The sequence below is a fragment of the Athalia rosae genome, chromosome 3, assembly GCF_917208135.1.
Source record: "Athalia rosae chromosome 3, iyAthRosa1.1, whole genome shotgun sequence".
NCBI classification, from domain to species: domain Eukaryota; kingdom Metazoa; phylum Arthropoda; class Insecta; order Hymenoptera; family Athaliidae; genus Athalia; species Athalia rosae.
The window spans coordinates 2,207,848-2,225,780 of NC_064028.1; the positions used below are offsets into that span (position 1 = coordinate 2,207,848).

At 39.4% G+C, this 17,933-nt stretch overlaps 5 protein-coding genes across 7 annotated transcripts; 3 read left to right on the forward strand and 2 right to left on the reverse strand.

Annotated features, from left to right (window-relative positions):
* Positions 1-26: 26 nt before the first annotated feature.
* On the forward strand, positions 27-4,216 carry LOC105685527 (tetratricopeptide repeat protein 30A). 2 transcript variants are annotated; one of them, XM_048652232.1, is made up of 8 exons: positions 27-167; positions 417-482; positions 577-915; positions 981-1,116; positions 1,194-1,358; positions 1,495-1,763; positions 3,141-3,548; positions 3,621-4,216. In XM_048652232.1, the coding sequence occupies exons 2-8, from the start codon at positions 465-467 to the stop codon at positions 4,143-4,145; spliced, it is 1,860 nt and encodes a 619-aa protein (XP_048508189.1). In that variant the 5' UTR covers positions 27-167; positions 417-464; the 3' UTR covers positions 4,146-4,216. The 2 variants fall into 2 exon arrangements, with proteins under 2 accessions (XP_048508189.1, XP_012255114.2); XM_012399691.3 differs by lacking the exon at positions 27-167 and adding an exon at positions 192-332.
* Positions 1,838-4,331, reverse strand: LOC105685530 (zinc finger CCHC domain-containing protein 17-like). Of its 2 annotated transcripts, none has more exons than XM_012399697.3 (3): positions 4,189-4,331; positions 2,615-2,824; positions 1,838-2,550 (listed from the first exon to the last, which is right to left on the reverse strand). In XM_012399697.3, the coding sequence occupies exons 2-3, from the start codon at positions 2,729-2,731 to the stop codon at positions 1,882-1,884; spliced, it is 786 nt and encodes a 261-aa protein (XP_012255120.2). In that variant the 5' UTR covers positions 2,732-2,824; positions 4,189-4,331; the 3' UTR covers positions 1,838-1,881. The 2 variants fall into 2 exon arrangements, with proteins under 2 accessions (XP_012255120.2, XP_012255124.2); XM_012399701.3 differs by lacking the exon at positions 4,189-4,331 and adding an exon at positions 2,857-3,279 and having other exon boundaries at positions 2,615-2,763.
* LOC105685531 (26S proteasome non-ATPase regulatory subunit 9) lies at positions 4,294-5,471 on the forward strand. Its single transcript, XM_012399702.3, has 4 exons — positions 4,294-4,523; positions 4,677-4,776; positions 4,873-5,057; positions 5,135-5,471. Exons 1-4 carry the CDS (start codon positions 4,413-4,415, stop codon positions 5,360-5,362), a joined length of 624 nt encoding a protein of 207 aa, XP_012255125.1. The 5' UTR covers positions 4,294-4,412; the 3' UTR covers positions 5,363-5,471.
* On the forward strand, positions 5,455-10,790 carry LOC105685512. The gene is made up of 3 exons (XM_012399664.3): positions 5,455-5,999; positions 6,730-9,766; positions 9,894-10,790. Exons 1-3 carry the CDS (start codon positions 5,592-5,594, stop codon positions 10,040-10,042), a joined length of 3,594 nt encoding a protein of 1,197 aa, XP_012255087.3. The 5' UTR covers positions 5,455-5,591; the 3' UTR covers positions 10,043-10,790.
* Positions 10,336-17,737, reverse strand: LOC105685513 (pre-mRNA-processing factor 39). Its single transcript, XM_012399666.3, has 13 exons — positions 17,579-17,737; positions 17,181-17,320; positions 16,714-17,058; positions 16,263-16,625; positions 15,695-15,875; positions 15,273-15,523; positions 15,064-15,189; positions 13,814-13,962; positions 13,317-13,725; positions 13,024-13,188; positions 12,562-12,948; positions 12,198-12,484; positions 10,336-12,113 (listed from the first exon to the last, which is right to left on the reverse strand). Exons 1-13 carry the CDS (start codon positions 17,625-17,627, stop codon positions 11,813-11,815), a joined length of 3,153 nt encoding a protein of 1,050 aa, XP_012255089.1. The 5' UTR covers positions 17,628-17,737; the 3' UTR covers positions 10,336-11,812.
* Positions 17,738-17,933: the final 196 nt, after the last annotated feature.

Genomic DNA, 17,933 nt, shown 5'->3' on the forward strand with positions numbered 1-17,933 from the left:
GATTTTATTATGGTCGATAAAGCAGTGGGTTGAACACGTAGTAAAGCAGGATTTCAAATGTCTCCTGCGGCATAACATTCCCATGTTAGGTGTAATCGTTGCTATAGGAACGGACGGATAAAACGAATCCTGTCATAACACGGACGCACCATTTGACGTTTGGGACGGTACGCTTTTGTGGTTATCAATAATTATTAACACAGTAGAAATATCGAAGGTACGAGAGACAGAGTAAAAATAAAATACATAAAAAAACACTACGTAGAATGACTAGCGTTGTTCAAAATATTCAAATTCGTGACGGGGAGTACACAAAAACCATTTACACAATGGTATGAATGTGGTTATTTGTTTTTAAATATCTTAACAATTTAAGATGAACAATTAATCAAAATGTCTTACCTCGACCTATCCAGGTAAAAGAACAGAAGTACGCAGAAACAATACAGGTTTTGACAACTCTTATGGTAACTCATCCTGAGGTATGTGATACCATGTGTACAATAAACCCATTTGATCGGTGGAAAAAGGCATTGCATCCATATTTTCTAACCTTTTGTTTCATTATTGATTCAGTCCAGACCTTGTCTATCTTTACTGGCGCACTGCTACTTCTATACACAAGACTTTATGGCTGCAGCCAACTGCTATGAGAAATTGGAACAGATATGCCCAGAGGAAGATGTTTACAAACTCTACTATGCTCAATCCCTTCACCAAGCTTGCATGTATCAAGAAGCTTGGAACATCTGTTCGACCATAGTTGACAACCCCCGATTAGAGTCGAATGTCACCAAGCTACAAGCGGCGATAAAATATGGACAGGAAGATATATCTGGTGCTAAAACATATGTGGATCAATGCCCATCTGATGACATTGACACAGACATTAATTTGGGATGCTTACTTTATAAGGTGATTGTAAAGATCTTTGGTAAAATCCCAACTTGTGCATAAAAGCGAACCTTCAATGTCCTCAGGAAGAGCAGTATGAGGAAGCTCTGAAAAAATTCTCCATGGCTTTACAGATTGTTGGGTTCAAGCCACACTTGTCTTATAATGTTGCCCTGTGTTTTTTCAAGCTCAAGGAATACGCTCCATCCTTGAAACATATCGGTTTGAATTCAGTTTGATAAAAAACAAGAGAAAATTGATCGAATTCCAGTTACAAAATTCATCACTCCATATTTTAGCTGACATCATCGAACAAGGAATAAAAGAACATCCTGAGTTGAGTGTTGGAATGACCACAGAAGGTATAGAAGTACGTAGCGTTGGGAACACTCTGACTCTACATGAAACAGCATTAACAGAAGCCTTCAATTTGAAAGCAGCCATTGAGTATCAGCTACAAAATTGTACAAAATTTTATATTCCAACTTGAATTATCAACTTATATCCACGTGATTAGGAGTACGTTGGGCGAGATTGATCCTTAATCTTCTCGCCAGACGTACATCAATTCATAATGAATAATTTATTTTCTTTACCCAGATGAAGCAGCACGAGAAGCGCTAACAGATATGCCTCCGCGATCAGAGGAAGAATTGGATGCTGTAACGTTGCATAATCAAGCATTGATAAATATGGATTCAAGACCAAGTGAGGGTTTTGAAAAGCTGCAATTTCTGCTACAGCAAAACCCTTTTCCACCAGAGACTTTTGCGAATTTACTTCTACTATACTGTAAATATCAGTACTATGATCTGGCTGCTGATGTCTTAGCAGAGAACGTCCATCTGACTTACAAATATTTAACGCCGGTGAGTTTGGTTAATACTTTGAAAAAATGTTGCAAAATCCATCTTAAAAGTTCCCAAATCTCTTACAAACGACCTTTTAATATTAAAATTACTTTGTTTATTGTTTGATACTCGAGTATTAACATTTCTTTTTACACCTTTCTCTTGTCCCATGATCAGAACTTTTTCGTTTTCTCACTTTACCTTCATCTTTGCTTCCCGATGTTTGCAAAGAGCTACTTCTGCTCTTCTTTTTCTCTTTTTTCTTCTTTTTCTCCTTGGTTCTCTTCTTGGCAGATTTTTTTCCCAGATTTTCATCATCGTCGCTGCTATCGGTAGTTGATGCACTCACAGTCTTTGATTTTTTAGATTTCTTTTTTGACCTCTTGCTCGATTTATGTTTTTTGATCTTGTCGTCATTTCTATCGGCAACCACTGCCAGTGTAGCTCCTTTTTGTTCTGTGTCTTTTTCCTCTTCAATCTCAGGTAGGAGTTCATAAGTCTTCCCATCCGGGCTCATGAAACAATCACTAGAGAGATGCCCATGAGTTCCACACTTGCCACAAGTTGTATTAAGCACTGCTTGGAGCTGGATGGCTTTCCTCTGACCATGGACCACCGATTTTCGTTTCTGTTCATCTTTCTGAAGCTGTACACCATTGGGGTCCAAGTCTGTCCCATTTCCTTGGTTCACCAATTTCATAGATAAGCTGATCTTTCCTTCGTCACTAATTGATATAACTTTACACCAGACCCTTTCGCCCCTCTGTAAGACATCGCCCACATCGTCCACATGGAAGGCACTGACCTAAGTTTGTCATTGCAATATTCAACATTAAAAAGTTTCAAACAGTTATGCGAAGGATACATACCTGTGACTTGTGGATAAGCCCCTGCTGAGTGCATCCTGGTATTCGGATAAATGCTCCATAGTTTTGTACAGCAGCTACTTCCCCAAGAAATATCTGATTAAGTTCACAGCTTGTCATTCTATCTGTTCACTTCCACGATCACGAACGGTCTTCGTAAATCCATTAGATGAATGACAATTGTGTGGATATTAAGATCAAATGCAGTAAAGGCTGTTGAATGAACGAAATAATCAAAAACTTACATAAATTGATTATCTAGTACACACCACCGGGACCTCACACGTTCCTCAATAATTATTCATTCATGCACATTTCTGTCATTCCATTTTCCCCCGAACTTTGACCATTCTAGGTTAGTGTAACTAGCTACGCGCACAATAGTAAACAACATGGCTGCTCTAGCGAGGAATGTATACAAAATAATCTTTGAAATATTTAAGTCCTCTAGTTAGAGGACTTAAGGGTTCGGGGGATTTTCGTTCTGTGAATATGACTGATCTAAAATGCTACGTGATTTATTTTCAAGTATCTCTATGACTTTTTGGATGCGCTGATAACTCAGCAAACATCTCCAGAGGAGGCTTATCGGAAATTCGATGACTTGGCAAACAAACATACAGAGATATTGAGAAAAGCAACAAAGCAGGTGCAGGAAGCCAGATTAAACCATGACGACAATGCAGTCAAGAGAGCTGTGATGGATTATGAGGAAGCTCTAGAGCGTTATGTCCCAGTTCTGATGGCACAAGCAAAAATATATTGGGAACTAGAGAACTACACTCAAGTAGAGAAAATATTTAGAAAAAGTGTAGAATTCTGCAATGAGCACGATATCTGGAAACTCAACGTAGCTCACACCTTGTTCATGCAGGAAAATAAGTTCAAGGAAGCGACTGGTTTCTACGAGCCTATAGTAAAAAAAAAATATGAGAATGTAAGGAACGTTTCTCAGAAATTATTTACCTGCTCAATCTAATGGATACATAGCAAAGGTTTTACTTTACAGATTTTAGACATCAGTGCTATTGTATTGGCTAACTTATGCGTAAGCTACATAATGGCCTCTCAGAATGCAGAGGCCGAAGAACTAATGAAAAAAATTGAGAAAGAGGAAGAAACAGTTTCGTTCGAAGATCAGGATAAGAAATTGTTTCATTCGTGCATAATAAACTTGGTGATTGGGACGCTTTACTGTTCCAAAAGAAACTATGAGTTTGGTATATCAAGGGTGATGAAGAGCCTTGAGCCTTATAGCAAAAAGCTTGGAACCGATACATGGTTCTATGCAAAAAGGTGCTTCCTGTCACTGCTTGAGCAGCTGGCAAAGCAGCTAGTCGTCCTGAAGGACTCTACGCTTCAGGAATGCGTGCAGTTCCTTGAGCATTGTGAAGTTCACGGGAGGGATGTCCGAACGGTGATAGAACAGCCCCTCGATATTCAAGAAATTCCTATTGTGCCTCATGGCAAACAAACTGTTACCTACGAGGCGAGATATCTCAAAGCATTGTTTCTGAAGTTACAAACAGGCTGATTCCTCATACGAAAGTTGTCAAATGATTGTATGCACTACTAACTTGTCAAAATATCTTTGGTAAACAAATAGTTATTTGTTTTTTGCTTTTCCCAAATTTTCTCAGATGTCACGTATTTTTTTACTGTCCAAACACCGTAGCTTCCAGCTCGGGGATTTCCGATGCACCGGAAATGATGCAGTCAGATTAGGTTAGGGGTACAGACAAGAATGGTTTGCATTATTGCCACAACAAGCAGCTAACCACAGTTTTCCGAAGTTACGAAAATGGTTGCCGATATGGAGGCTGAGCGAGCAAAGCAGAGTTTACTAGAGCTTATCAAACTCAGAGATAAAGTGGAATCAGACTTGCGAGCGTTTAAGGAAATTCTCGATTCTGTACGTACCCGTGGTGATGTCATTAAAGATATGTCAGTTACTAGGAACTATTGCCAAGTTTGAAATAAGCCCGAAAATTTACTCGCGATGACAAGCCGAATTCTTTGGTGGATACAAGAATTTGTTTGTACTCTCTTTATTCTGTTATTGTAGAGCCATGTTGGCATGAGCGAGCCACTAGTTGACTCCGATGGATTTCCACGCAACGATATTGATGTCTACCAAGTCAGACACACACGACATAAAATTATATGTAGGTCCCCCATGTATTTTTCCAATGGCAATGAATATTCCTATTGCTGTAGGGTAATGAAGTGCATTTCAAGTTTTGTAAGTAAATTCTTTTCAGGTTTGCAAAACGATCACAAAGCTTTGATGAAACAAATTGAGGCTGGGCTGCATCAAGTGCATTCCTTGGCTAGCAACAACACAGAAGAAATCGCACATATTGCAAGCGGTACACAAGAAATTATACTTTCCGAACCCTTTTTGAAAGTCAACATAGTGTCGAGTGGTTCACCGGCTGAAATTGCAGTGAGCATTATTGGTCTAACATAATCTTCATATCCTGGAGAAGTCGTTTTTGAATTTCAATTCATAAATATTTCTAGGGCATACAGGAGGGAGATTTGATCATGGAGTTTGGATCCATAGACTCTCGCAACTTTAAGTCTCTGAGAGATATAGGGGAGTTGGTTGAGCGAAGTAGACACAAGCCGGTATTTGTAAAAGTGAAACGTGGAGTTACCGGCCATGTTCTAACTCTGCTTCCTAAACCCTGGAGTGGAAATGGTCTTCTCGGGTGTAACGTAGTAACTGTTGAGTCAGTCGAAAGATAAAAATTATAATTTAAGTTACCAAGTAATCATTAAAAAAAGCAGAGGTTAAACTTGTACATCTCATTTGCATAATATACTTTGTCATTAAATGCTGTCCACCATCTGTCAACCTTGGCTGTATTAACTTCCACCCATTGACGTCTTCTAGTTCCGTCTCAGGGCGCATCTTTCACCATCGTCTCAACAATTGAACTATACAAGCCACGCCTTTTCATGCGCTCGAAGCGCTATGGAGGCAAAATTCGAAAACGATTGTGATATGCCAGTCCGTGGTCTCGTGCGTGACAAAGCAAATTACCGGAGTCTTGCGTCTCGAGGATATACTTCACACGTACACATACCCACAAACACCGTGCATATAAATCGCACAAAAGATCCAACAAAACTTCATCCGCACCACAGGATGCAGAAGGCAACGAAGGGAGCCGTCAAGATGGCATGTCCGAGGTTGCTCGTGATTCTCTCGACATTACTGTTCGTAGCTTCGTTTCTGGACTCGTATTATTGTAGCCCAGTTGAAATCGCCCCCGAGAGCGTACCGGACGCCCTCGTAAAAAGTGCAATTGATTCTCTTAATGCCGATTCGCCAACTCAACACACTTACAAGGGCGGGAACCTCATTAACGCGCAAAAACTGGTAATTATAAAAACATACTCACTTATAATTTGAAAACTCATAATTTCGTATCAATAAATACATGAGCACTCCACATTCCATGTTTTATTACCACCCTTCAGATATCGTCCATACGAATTCATTTTCAGGCAATTGTCAAATGTCAGATGAATTATCAACATCCTCGAATTTAATTATTGACGATGAACGTAATTCTAATAAGTGCTGCCTATGATTCTTTGACCACTAAATTACCAAGAAACTAATTATGTTATTTTCATATTTCTACTACTCTGTTATAAATGTTTATTATAACAGATACTCCAATAGTTATCGGGTTATCATTGCGTGACCCTCATCTGTGTTTCAGATTTGATATAAGAAAGAATTCTCCAACTGTCTTAATATCTTAATGCTATTTAGCTCTTGCTCTACACATGGATCTATAAATGTTATTTCAAAACTGTTCCGTTTCTGTGCCTACAATTGCACATAATTAGTCAATTGATTACTCATTTAACGTAAATACATGACTCGATGCTTATGCCTATATGTATATCACCCAATACAAACGTACAGAGAATTTATAAGCGCCGGTTATTTTTAACTCTTATAGCACAACAAAAGTAATCGCGGTTCTTTTTCTAAAATTACAATTATTTTGAGTAAGGCATTTCTGATTTATCATCTGACCTCCTTCTGGCTTTTAATCTTTGGGAACACGATAATTTTCAGGTTTTTTTTTTTTCAGATCGAACCAAACCGTGTTGTCTACAGACTTACTCTCAACTTAGAGCCAATATGCGAAGTTGGCTCCTCAAGCTGCCCCAGAGAGGCATGTATAATAGCTCTGATGGTTCAATCGGAGGCAATAGAAGTAGATCGGAATTCAATCCAATGTATGTACCTGTACCCCCAATCCGTAATGGTAGAGCTGGAGAGTATGCAGCAGACTGGAGGTGCTGCTCAAAAGGATAAAGAGTTATCTGTACATAGGCCAAATCCTACCTTTGATGATGACAGGAATGATGAAAGCTTGGTTAAGAACAGAGTTGAGCTCGACCATGAGGTGCAAGCTACGGTTGGGAATCAAAGATTGGATGCAGAGTCCGTAGATAATGAACCTTTTATCGCCGTAAGGGCTCCAAATTCAAACTATTGTGCGGGATGCCCTTACGAACTGAATCCTAATTTGCCAGGACTTGTAGCTTTCAATGCGCAAGCTCTTGACATGATGGATAGATTGGGGCAGGGTGAATTCAAGCACAAATTGATTAGGATAATAAAAATAACTAGGGCTGTACCAGCAGGCTCTAATCTTGTGCAGTATAAACTACTTGCAGAGATCGGAGAATCTAATTGCCTCAAAGCTGCACTTGTAGACCGCTCTGAATGTTCCTTACAGAGTAACATACCGACCAGGGTATGTCTTGTGACTTTTGAAGAGCATCCTTGGCAGCAAAACGACCGTCAGGTGACGGGCAATAATTGTACCGTGCCATCTGATCTGGAAAATGAAATAAATGCAAGCCTGGTTGTGGGTTTAGTGGCTGGAAATACAGAGAGGGTTGATTCTGTACAGGAGGTCATTGGGAAAACTGCGCACATTGACCAACTTGCACAAGAAGGAAAGATCGGAACGTACGATAGTCTGCTCGATGAAATACTTCAAAATCCAGTTCACAATACAACCAAAAATACAGCCCAGGCAACGGAAATTCATTTTTTCGAAGGAGTGGTACAAAGCAGAGATGGAAGTCATAGAGAGGCTATTGAAGATAGGCCAGCTATCACAGAAATTCCTTATATCAAAGTGGAAGTTGAGCGAGATGAAAGTAGGCCAACAGTTCATGGATTTGTGGACAAGATAAAAGAGTTCGACGACTTTTTGTCAGACTTTGATATACCTTTAAAGAGAGATGAAGTTGTTGAAGAAAATATGAATAACAGGCAGATTGTTACCGAAGATATTATCAGGCCACAAAGAGTAGATAGAGATGGGATCGCAGGGCAAGGATGGATACATTCCTGTACAATCTTGTCATCTTCAGCACACCAGGATAGCTCCTCTTCGGAGAGCTCGTCTGAGGGATCCGAAGAGAGTAAAGGGCACACGGTAGATCCACAGCGAAGGAAGCGAGGTCTGGTGAGCACGAATGATTCTGAGATGCTTCTAGTTAAGAATTTAGCAGAAAAGGCTGTATCAACCTTGGATAATATTGATCAGGACAACGAAAAACGGGTGGTCCTTAGTGTTGTGGAGTCAAAGAAGGAAGAAGTTGATGGTTTCTTATACCACCTGATCCTTGAAATTGCTTCAACGGATTGCACAGAAGAAGAGATGGATGGTAACGACGATAACTGCCTTGGTCAAATTTCTGGACCAGTGAGGATATGCAAAGTACAAATACACACGGATGACAAGAACCAATTAATATCTGCAAGGGTTGTCAATTCCGAATGTTGGAGGAGAACAGGGCGCAACAAAAGGAGAAGACGCTCGACCAGTTTAGTGGGAAGCTTTGCGTTAAACGTCAACGAGTTAAACAACGAATCGAACCAAATCATAGAAGAAAAAAGTCACAGCAGAATCTTGCGTAAGCGAGTCGCGGTGGGATCTCCAACTACAATAAGTGTTGATGATCCAGATGTCCAAAACTATATTGTTTTGGGTCTGCACAAATATGCATCCAACTTCAAAGGGGCTAATGAACCTGTTGTGGCTGAAATCAAAAATGCAACAGTCCAGGTTGTGGCAGGGACTCTCTACAAAATAAGGGTATTATTTGGACCAAGTAATTGTGTCAAGGGTACCACGGAAAATTGTCAAATACAGGCTGGTAGCCCGACAGAGGAATGTGAGATCAGAGCATGGTCGAGGCCTTGGCTGTTGCAGGATGCCTTGCAAATAACAGTTAACTGTAATTTAAACACCAGGACGAAACGAATGCTAAAGGGAATGAATTACAGTCAAAAAATGCTGGAGCAATCATTGCACATGAAGAACGAAAAGCTTTTCAATGAATTTTTGATAAGATACAACAAAAGTTATTCTTCTACTCTGGAGAGAAAAGATCGCTTAAAAATATTCGAACAAAACATGATGATGGTCCAGGAACTTCAACGCAATGAACAGGGAACCGCGATTTACGGAGCATCGATGTTTGCGGACTTGACAACCGAGGAATTTAAGAAGAAATACTTAGGGTTACGACCGGAACTTCGCTTTGATAACGAAATACCAATTCCAATGGCAGAGATTCCAAATATCACAATACCTGACGAGTATGATTGGCGTAACTTCAACGTGGTAACTCCAGTTAAAAATCAAGGATCGTGTGGTTCCTGCTGGGCCTTCTCTGTGACAGGCAACATTGAGGGACAGTATGCTCTGCGACGAGGATCATTATTGTCTTTTTCTGAGCAGGAATTAGTGGACTGTGATTCTCTGGATGAGGGGTGCAACGGAGGCTTACCGGACAATGCCTACAGAGCGATAGAGAAACTTGGTGGCCTTGAGTTGGAAAATGATTATCCGTACGAGGGAGAAAACGAGTCTTGCCGTTTTAATCAAAAAGACGTGAAGGTCAAGGTGGTTTCCGCAGTAAATATAACCACCAACGAGACTCAGATGGCGCAATGGCTCGTACAGAATGGCCCTATCTCGATTGGAATCAATGCAAACGCTATGCAATTTTACATGGGCGGAGTTTCCCACCCGTACAAGTTTCTCTGTAATCCATCAAACCTTGATCATGGCGTACTAATTGTAGGATACGGAGTGCACAGTGAGTGTGGCAATACAGAGCAATATTAATACGATGATCCGTAGTGGAACATCATCCTCGAACATAGTACAAAAATAACTAACAATGACGTCTTTTTACCTAATTTCTGTCTTTTCTTTTTCTGCAGCATATCCAATCTTCCACAAAACTCTACCATTCTGGACAATAAAGAACAGTTGGGGTCCGCTTTGGGGTGAGCAGGGATATTACAGGGTGTACAGAGGAGACGGAACGTGCGGAGTGAACCAAATGGCATCAAGTGCAGTGGTAGCTTAGTCGTAGAAAGATAGTTCTGATGCTTCCCAATATTCTATACATAAATTTATAGGATTGTTCTATCAAATAATAATATGATTATTATTAAAATTTTGATAAGCTCCCAGTACTGACTGATCATCCAAAAGTCAAATTTCAGTCGATTTGAGCTGAATATTCTTTAGTAACAAAGCCATGACGAAAGATCAATGTGCAAAGTGTCTGAATATTATTTGTAGTACATAGAAAATAATGTCTGTGTATCAAGTATGAAAATTTGTTGATCGATTTACATATTAGCGTATTGTTTTTTGTTTTTTTTTTTTGTTTTTTTTTAATGTACTTATACAACGAGAATTTAGTTAATTATCTCATGAGTAGAATCTGTAATATCTAAATATAAAACATGTTAGAATTTTAAACCGGATTCTAGTTTTTTTTCAGTCTGTAGACACAAACTATAGCCATGTATACGCATGACATTTGAGGTGCAATAATGATTTCTGCAATAAAGAATACCACTCGGTTGGAGATTACCATCATCATCATCATTGTCACTATTGTTATTGCTGTTGTTGTTGTTGGTGTGTTAATACTTTATTATTATCATCATCATCAACATTAATATATGCACTACAAATGTCGATTTACCTGTTTTCGAAACCATAAATGAAAATAAAGATTGTGAAATAGAAAGGGCTGCTGTTATCCGGCAAATGTTTGGTGTCTAGCATTGTGATATTTTCTCAAATATATACTTATAATATAATTAGTAAAGAATTGTTGATTATAAACGACATTGAAACACACCTATATTATCCAAAAAATCTCCCTTTACCCGAACTCATCTGGGTGCAACGAATACTACTCAACTTGAGTGGTTTAGAGTTATAGATAAACAGTAGAAATGGAAATGGGAATGACTTGTAACAAAGAAGAATGGCACGAAAAATGTACGTATGTAAGTACAAGCACGGTATAAGTATGTGAGGTATGCTGTAATTTCAGATGAGTAATTTATATTTTTTGACCTTGCCTTTCGGTGGAAATAGAAAGGTAATAATCATCATTGTTCGTCAATTTATTTATTCGCCATACCTGCTCATTATACTCTACTTATTGAACAATATCGTTATCGTCATTCATCGCAGTTGGTTAAAATGATTCATTGCCACATAAATAATAAAATTATATATTTCCAAGACCCGATATTCAATGATTATCAATCATTTATTTTTATTATGACTTTTTTTTCAATTTTGTTATGGTTCACTTTGCTCTTTTTAAAAATTCTCAAAATCAAACTCCTCTCGAAAACCATGGTTAAATACTTAATCGAAAAAGTCAAAGTTTTAATCGAAGTAACGTAGTAAATAGGAGAAAAGCAACTTGAATTACGCCTGGCAGAAATAGTTTCACTTTCGATTTACTCGACAAATAAATACATATGATAAATACGCTGAGTGAAAGTAGGTAGAATATTCCTTCGTCGAGTTGGCAAATCATCAGAGACTCTAATATTCATTTATTGAGAGGATACAAAGTTGAATGATTCATTCACATTGACTGTGACATCGTAGATCAGGAAATGCAGTATTTATGTATATCCGTTCCAATTTTAATCAACCTCTGTTCTCCTTCCTATAAACTAGGTGGGAGAAAGTCAAAGTTCGCCCTTTGGACGAAGAGAAGAGTCAAAAGAGTTCGTCATATGTAAGATAATGCAGCTAGACTTTAAAGAATGTACAAAGAATGTGAGAGCGCGATGGAATGATAACCCACGCTTCAGTATTAATAGTAATTGTAAGAACCCCACTGATTGTACGGACCATATGCCTGAGGTCCGCCCTGGCTATACTGCCAGTTCTGATAGTTGGCATAATTAGGGTCAGATGGAGGTGGGTATTGTTGATATCCCTGTTGATAACTACCCTGCCCGCTGTATTGACCACTCTGGAACGGTTGCTGAGATTGATACGGCCCACTGGGACCACTTCCGTATTGATACGATGACTGCGAACCAACAGACGGTGGTGGAGGAACGCTCGATTGATCCCCTGCCTTGAGTTTCTTGGGCGGAGACGCCTCGGTACTGAAAAAACGCGAGTCACTTTGGTTAGAAAATTCTATCAAGTTGGACTACCATTTCTTATGGTGATAAATCTGGCGTAATTACATTTTGCTGTCTTCGTTCTTGGCTTTTTTTCTCTCTTTGGCTTGTTTTATGCATTTCTGGAACTGTTCGTGGGCTTTCAATACCTGGCGAATATCTGGACTGAAGTCTTCCAAAAATTCAACTTTTCGTTGAGCAAAGAGCACCCTCTGTTCAAGATCCGCGTGTTCTCGTTCTATAAACATATCCATGTATCCGATCACCTCTAATGTATTGACCGGACTACGTTGCAAACCAAGGTCTATCAGTTGGAGATACAGTCTCGGGTTATCTTTGTCTTTTTCCGTTGCCTAGGGAAAATTGATTTTCAACATTGAAATCCGAAAGAAGACAGGATGAGTAAAAAAAAAGAGATCAAGTATCTCACCTTCAGTAAGACTTTCACCGCTTTATCGATGTCATTTTTTACTTTGCAGAGAAATCTGGCATATTTAACGGCAACGTTGTTAGCAATTGTTCGATTTTTGCTGTTGCTTATATAATTTTCGTAAAGAAGACAAGCCTTGTCTAAATCTCCTCTTCTACGTTCCAAATTAACGCGACGATACGCAATTTGTAACATGTTCGGCAACGCGGAATCAATCTTCTCAAGGATATCAGCAGCTTTTTCGAAGTTCCCTTGACCTTCCTCGAAAGTTGCCCATTGTAAGTGTAAATTTGGTTTTTTCGGGTGATGAACTATACACGCTCGAGAGTAAACGTCTCTTATTTTTTCTGTGTTTTCATTCTTCTGGGTTTCGAGATAACGTATGAACTGAAATAGAAATGGATAATTTTTATCAATTCAAACTTTTTGGATTATCTACAAGTAAAAAGTATCGATGCTCACCCGCATCCAGAATTCATCATACAACGCGCACGCGATCAAACAGCGCTCGAAGAGAATTATGATTCTGGCTGGATCCTTCTGTTCAATTTCGAAATCTAAGTACTCTTTCCAATTTTTCAACTGACAACGTTCCAATGGCTTAACGTGGAAATACGGTCTCTTGATCTAAATTATTAGAAAAAAAAAAAACCGATTAAACATCGTACGTTCTAGAGGCAACAAAAACTGTTGCGAAACGCACAGATTTTTATGGAATTCAACAATTGTGAGGAAAAAAAGATTATAATCATTACCCCTTCTTCGTAAGACCACCGAGCTGCGACGGCATTGACATTTGCCTTGTGTAGTTTTCGTCGTGAGCTAATAATTTTTTCTCTTATAGCTCGCGTTTCTTCATCGGTCGGTGGAACCTCATACGGCGATGGTTCTTCGCCAGGTGGAGCATCGTCTGTCGCAGAAACTGGACCGGCGGATTCATCGGATTTAAGAAGGGCTTTTACCTCGGCACGGAGTGTAAGAAAATCGTCAACGTTAAGTATTTTGTTCGGGGGATTCGAGGCGACGAATTCCTGGAAGGATTCAAAGTGCGAGAGATAACACAGCGTCGGCGTCGACAGTAGACGGTCGTACAGGGCTGTGACCTGGCTCAAACGTTTTGCCTCGGTTTCCCATTTTATGTAGCTTTCCCACAGGCGGTCTGACCTGATAAACACGAATACGAATACCAATCATTAGAAGTGTTGAATACTAGTGTTTCTGAACTCATCGTTTTAGAAATGAATTTATTTACCTAAATTCCAGCCCACATGCCTCTATGGCTCTCTCGTACTGCTCGCGAAGTTTTTCCTCATCATGTTCATAGACGGATTTGCAGTGGTTAATGTAGTGTAGCCATAGATCAACACTGAGTGAGATAGCTTTCAATCCTTGATCAAAGACCTGTTGGATCATCGGACAAAGTTTAGAATTACAACTGAGGTATTGTTGCTATTGCTTTTTCTTGTCTTTTTTTTTTACTTTCTTTTTCGGGCCGCGGGATAAACCTATTTCTTAATATTAGCTTTCTTAATGTTAAAGGAGAGTTATAACGTTGTCTCATAATAATAGTTACTCACACATACCGTAGGCATACTGTAAATAAATGAATAATAATTAACACAGATTGCAGATCATTGTGCATTCACCTTATAGAACTCAGGGAGACTCCAACATGGACGCCATGGCAAATCTTCATCGCCCTCTCTTTCTGAAGCCCCCTTTCTCTGGCACGTGAGCGTCTCAATAAGTCATAGTCATTGACTTTGTCTCAACACTGAACCCGACCAATTAACGTACGTACGTACTTACTCACTCACTTACTCATTATAATAAGTAGTAGCAGCAGTAGTAGCAGTATTAAGAAACATCGCAATATCTTTTCTTATCCCTAATTGTGGTTTTACAATACTTCGTTTTTTAGATTTCTTTTTCGTACCAATGATTCTTGGCACCACGCTACGAATACAAATGCCTTATAAACGTAGTATAGGTATGTATGTATGGTATAACAACAACATAGTATCAACGAGGTTGATCGGCGATTACAAGCCGAGACAACGATTCCAAATCTTACTTTACTTACGTAGTAGATATTTTGTAGTATGCGTTACAGTAGAGTACTGATATGTTTTTAGAGATTAAGTATTAAGTAATATGTAGTAATAATTTAATTTCTACTAGCATAATAATGATAATTAAATAATGATCAGCTAATTGGTAAACGGAGATAGTCGAATGGGTGCCGCAAGACGTGCTAGGCTGTTGGAAGGGAAAACCATATTTACGTGCGTGCGCACTGCCCAGGCGTCTTCCTAACTCGAGCTAGTTTCATTAGTTTATATTTTTTTCATTTTTTTTTTTCATTGAAAGGAAATGAGATATCATGTATCGTAGTTTAGTGGCAACAGTAATATCATCACGATAATAATAGTAGTAATAGTGATAATGATGAAAGCTAAGCCAAAAGAGCATAAAATTAACACGTGGAAAAAGTGAACTCACCTTCTGACAGTTTTCAGGGTTTCCTTTTTTCTTTTCATAATCAGCAAACTTCCTCCAGTATCCGTAACAATACGGATAACGCTCCAAGAATTTTGTATAAGCCTCTCGTGCTGCTTCCGCGTCATTCTGCAAGCGAAATACGCGTTATACTTGAATAATTCTACATTGCAGTTGCGATTGAGAATATACAGCTCAAGAATTGAACCCACCTCTTGATCGACATACTGAAGGAGGTAAGTCCATCCGGTGAAGTCTGAGGGATCTTCGTTAACAGCTTTCCAGTATTTGTCCAGTTCTGGCAAGGTCTTTTTCTTTGGAGATGCTGGTTTAGCTTCTGGCTTGTCATCCGCTCCATCGACATCTGAGGATATGGCTACTTTCTTCGCTGGTGTTTCGTCGTTGTTCTCTGATGTTGGAGAACTAGGATCATATTCTCCTTCTGCATTCAACTTACGTTTAGCTGAAACCCGAAAAATTTAATAAAATAGTCTTCCGTTTTATATAATCCAATGAACCTGTAGAAAATTATCGGTAAATCTGAACTGACTTTTGCAAGATCCTAATTTTCTTTCAACTTTACTCCCGAGCTATACAATTGGTAAAATATTGTAGAAATTCAGGTGATTTGTACCTCCACCTCCTTCAGGCTTGACTTTTTCACTCTCCGGTAGTTCTTTGCTAACGGTTTTTGCTTTTTTCTTTTTGTCGCCATCGGGGGGCAGCTCATCTTCGGATACAGACTCAGTCTCTCCGAGATCCGCAGGTGCCGCAGCTGGCAGTTCTTCGTCGGAAACTGCCTCGGTTTCAGGTTCCTATCGAAAAAGTTAAAAACTAAGCTATTTTAATCTTCTTTAGAACATACTTGGTTCAGTGAAAAAGGTAAGAAAAAATATGTAGTGGGTGAGATATCGAGAGGAAGAAAAGATCGAAGGATTTTGGAGGATGGGATCTACCTGGATAACTGATTCTGTTGATATAAACTCGTCTTCCGAAATTTCTTCCATCTCATAATGATCCTGAATGAAATACACACAACAAATACGTCAAACACTCACAACAATAGAAGCTGAATCCGAAAGCTGGATACTACTTAACTCAAGAAAAATCCATGTGAGGATGTTGCACAGAAAATTGAGGACAAATAAAAAGAGAGATGGGAATTTGATTAAACAGAAATTCCAAATTTAGGGGATATTCACCTTGGCAGCTGCTTCTGTTGGTAGTTCGTCTTCGGAAACTGCTTCGGTGTCAGGCTCGACTTTGTCTTCTTGGTCATCCATGTTCTCATCTCCGTTGTTCAATTTGTTCTGATCAACTTCCATTGACTCAAAACTGAGTAGACTCTGGTGAGCCAAAGGTACTTCTATTAAGTCGACAGTCTCGGTATTAAAATCTGCCTCTGCGCCTTGCGCGAATGAATTCAGGGTGCCATTTTCAGATGGCTCCTCTTCGTCATTGAGTACGTGCTCAAAATCATCCATTACTTCATCGCGTTCCTGCATTACATTCATATTTTCCGGTTCTGTATCATCCGCAGCTTCTATGCTGTTTTCTGATAAATCCTACAAAGGACGAATAAAAACGAAAAAAGTATGAACTCTAATTTTTCAAAACTCTAGACTAAAATTTTTAGCAGTAATTATGAAGTACCATCAGTTGAATAGTTTCCTTCACTTTCAGAGTCGACACAATGGAAGCTGTGGGTGTGACTTTAGTGACAATAGGTGGTGGGGGAGCCTCCAGCTCAGGAACATTTTCTTTTTCGTCTCTGTAAACGATGTTGCTGATCTCCGGATCAACAACTGGTGTTTCATGGCACACATCGGCATCCTCGATAAGAACAATGTCCTGTGAGTCCTCTAGTTCAAGATGAAACGTGGTAGTTTCATCTTCGCCTGAAGGTTCGTTGTACGGAGCTCCAAATGACTGCAGCCCGTTCTCTGAAGCTTCTTCGATTTCCCCAAAAGTCTCCTCTTCCCCCAGAGATGCCTCTTCCTATCATTTCAAGGCACCCGCAATTGTACCAGAGATAATTTATACACAAAACTGAGAAAACGACTCAAACGGTAACAATGGATACAATGAGAATATAGCAAATACCCATATCTTTGTATTACCTCAGGCTCTGGTTGAAGGTAATCTTCACCTTCGCGTGCTTTCTTCTGCGAACGAGTTGCTCTGGCAAGTAGTTTTTTGGTAGGTGATTTCTTGGCAACAACTAGATTAGCCACTGCTCGACCAGACCTAGTTCGCCTAACTATAAAGCAAAGTTCAACGCATGTTACAATAAGTTTCTATCAACGGGGTAAATGAAATAATATCAATCACATGGATTACATCGTATTATTATTATCGTCGGATAATGGCGGTTAGCGCGATGCCTCAAGTTGCCGGAGGATCGGAGCTTGCGTATCGCGTGCAACCCAAAATGTTCGTAAACGTTTTAGGGCTCGATTTGTACCGCAAATCCGAGGCTATTAATTCTGGTCAAAAGCAAGTAAGTAATATAGCTCACCTGGTTCAGTTGCAACAATTTCACTATCGTCGCCGCTTAACGACGCCATTTTAACTGTAGTTATTTCTTGAATTTTAACGCATAAACCTGACGATGCATAGATTGATCGCAGCACTATTCTATGCCCGGATTATGCCTGTGGTTGAGGGCGATGGTTTCTTCATGCTGAGCTCACACCAAGGTTCACACGGACGCGGCAAGAGCGCTGCACTGCGGTGACCAACCAGTTATGTCATGAAAATATGAAAGATTTCGTGATCCGTGAGGTCTCCGCGCGGATCTTTGAATATCATAAAAATTTGGATAATAATAAAGCTACAGGATCAATTAAATGGAAATAAAATCGTTTATAATC

Coding starts and splice junctions, on each gene's coding strand:
- LOC105685527 (XM_012399691.3), top strand. CDS start 267: ATGACTAGCGTTGTTCAAAATATTCAAATTCGTGACGGGGAGTACACA. Junction 333..416: donor CAAAAACCATTTACACAATG/GTATGAATGTGG, acceptor CGACCTATCCAG/GTAAAAGAACAGAAGTACGC. Junction 916..980: donor TGGGATGCTTACTTTATAAG/GTGATTGTAAAG, acceptor CAATGTCCTCAG/GAAGAGCAGTATGAGGAAGC.
- LOC105685530 (XM_012399697.3), bottom strand. CDS start 2,731: ATGACAAGCTGTGAACTTAATCAGATATTTCTTGGGGAAGTAGCTGCT. Junction 2,551..2,614: donor GGCTTATCCACAAGTCACAG/GTATGTATCCTT, acceptor TGACAAACTTAG/GTCAGTGCCTTCCATGTGGA.
- LOC105685531 (XM_012399702.3), top strand. CDS start 4,413: ATGGTTGCCGATATGGAGGCTGAGCGAGCAAAGCAGAGTTTACTAGAG. Junction 4,524..4,676: donor TTAAGGAAATTCTCGATTCT/GTACGTACCCGT, acceptor CTGTTATTGTAG/AGCCATGTTGGCATGAGCGA. Junction 4,777..4,872: donor CACACGACATAAAATTATAT/GTAGGTCCCCCA, acceptor AATTCTTTTCAG/GTTTGCAAAACGATCACAAA.
- LOC105685512 (XM_012399664.3), top strand. CDS start 5,592: ATGGAGGCAAAATTCGAAAACGATTGTGATATGCCAGTCCGTGGTCTC. Junction 6,000..6,729: donor TCATTAACGCGCAAAAACTG/GTAATTATAAAA, acceptor TTTTTTTTTCAG/ATCGAACCAAACCGTGTTGT. Junction 9,767..9,893: donor TGTAGGATACGGAGTGCACA/GTGAGTGTGGCA, acceptor CTTTTTCTGCAG/CATATCCAATCTTCCACAAA.
- LOC105685513 (XM_012399666.3), bottom strand. CDS start 17,627: ATGGCGTCGTTAAGCGGCGACGATAGTGAAATTGTTGCAACTGAACCA. Junction 15,876..16,262: donor CAACAGAAGCAGCTGCCAAG/GTGAATATCCCC, acceptor CTTTTTCGATAG/GAACCTGAAACCGAGGCAGT. Junction 13,963..15,063: donor ACCCTGAAAACTGTCAGAAG/GTGAGTTCACTT, acceptor ATGATCCAACAG/GTCTTTGATCAAGGATTGAA.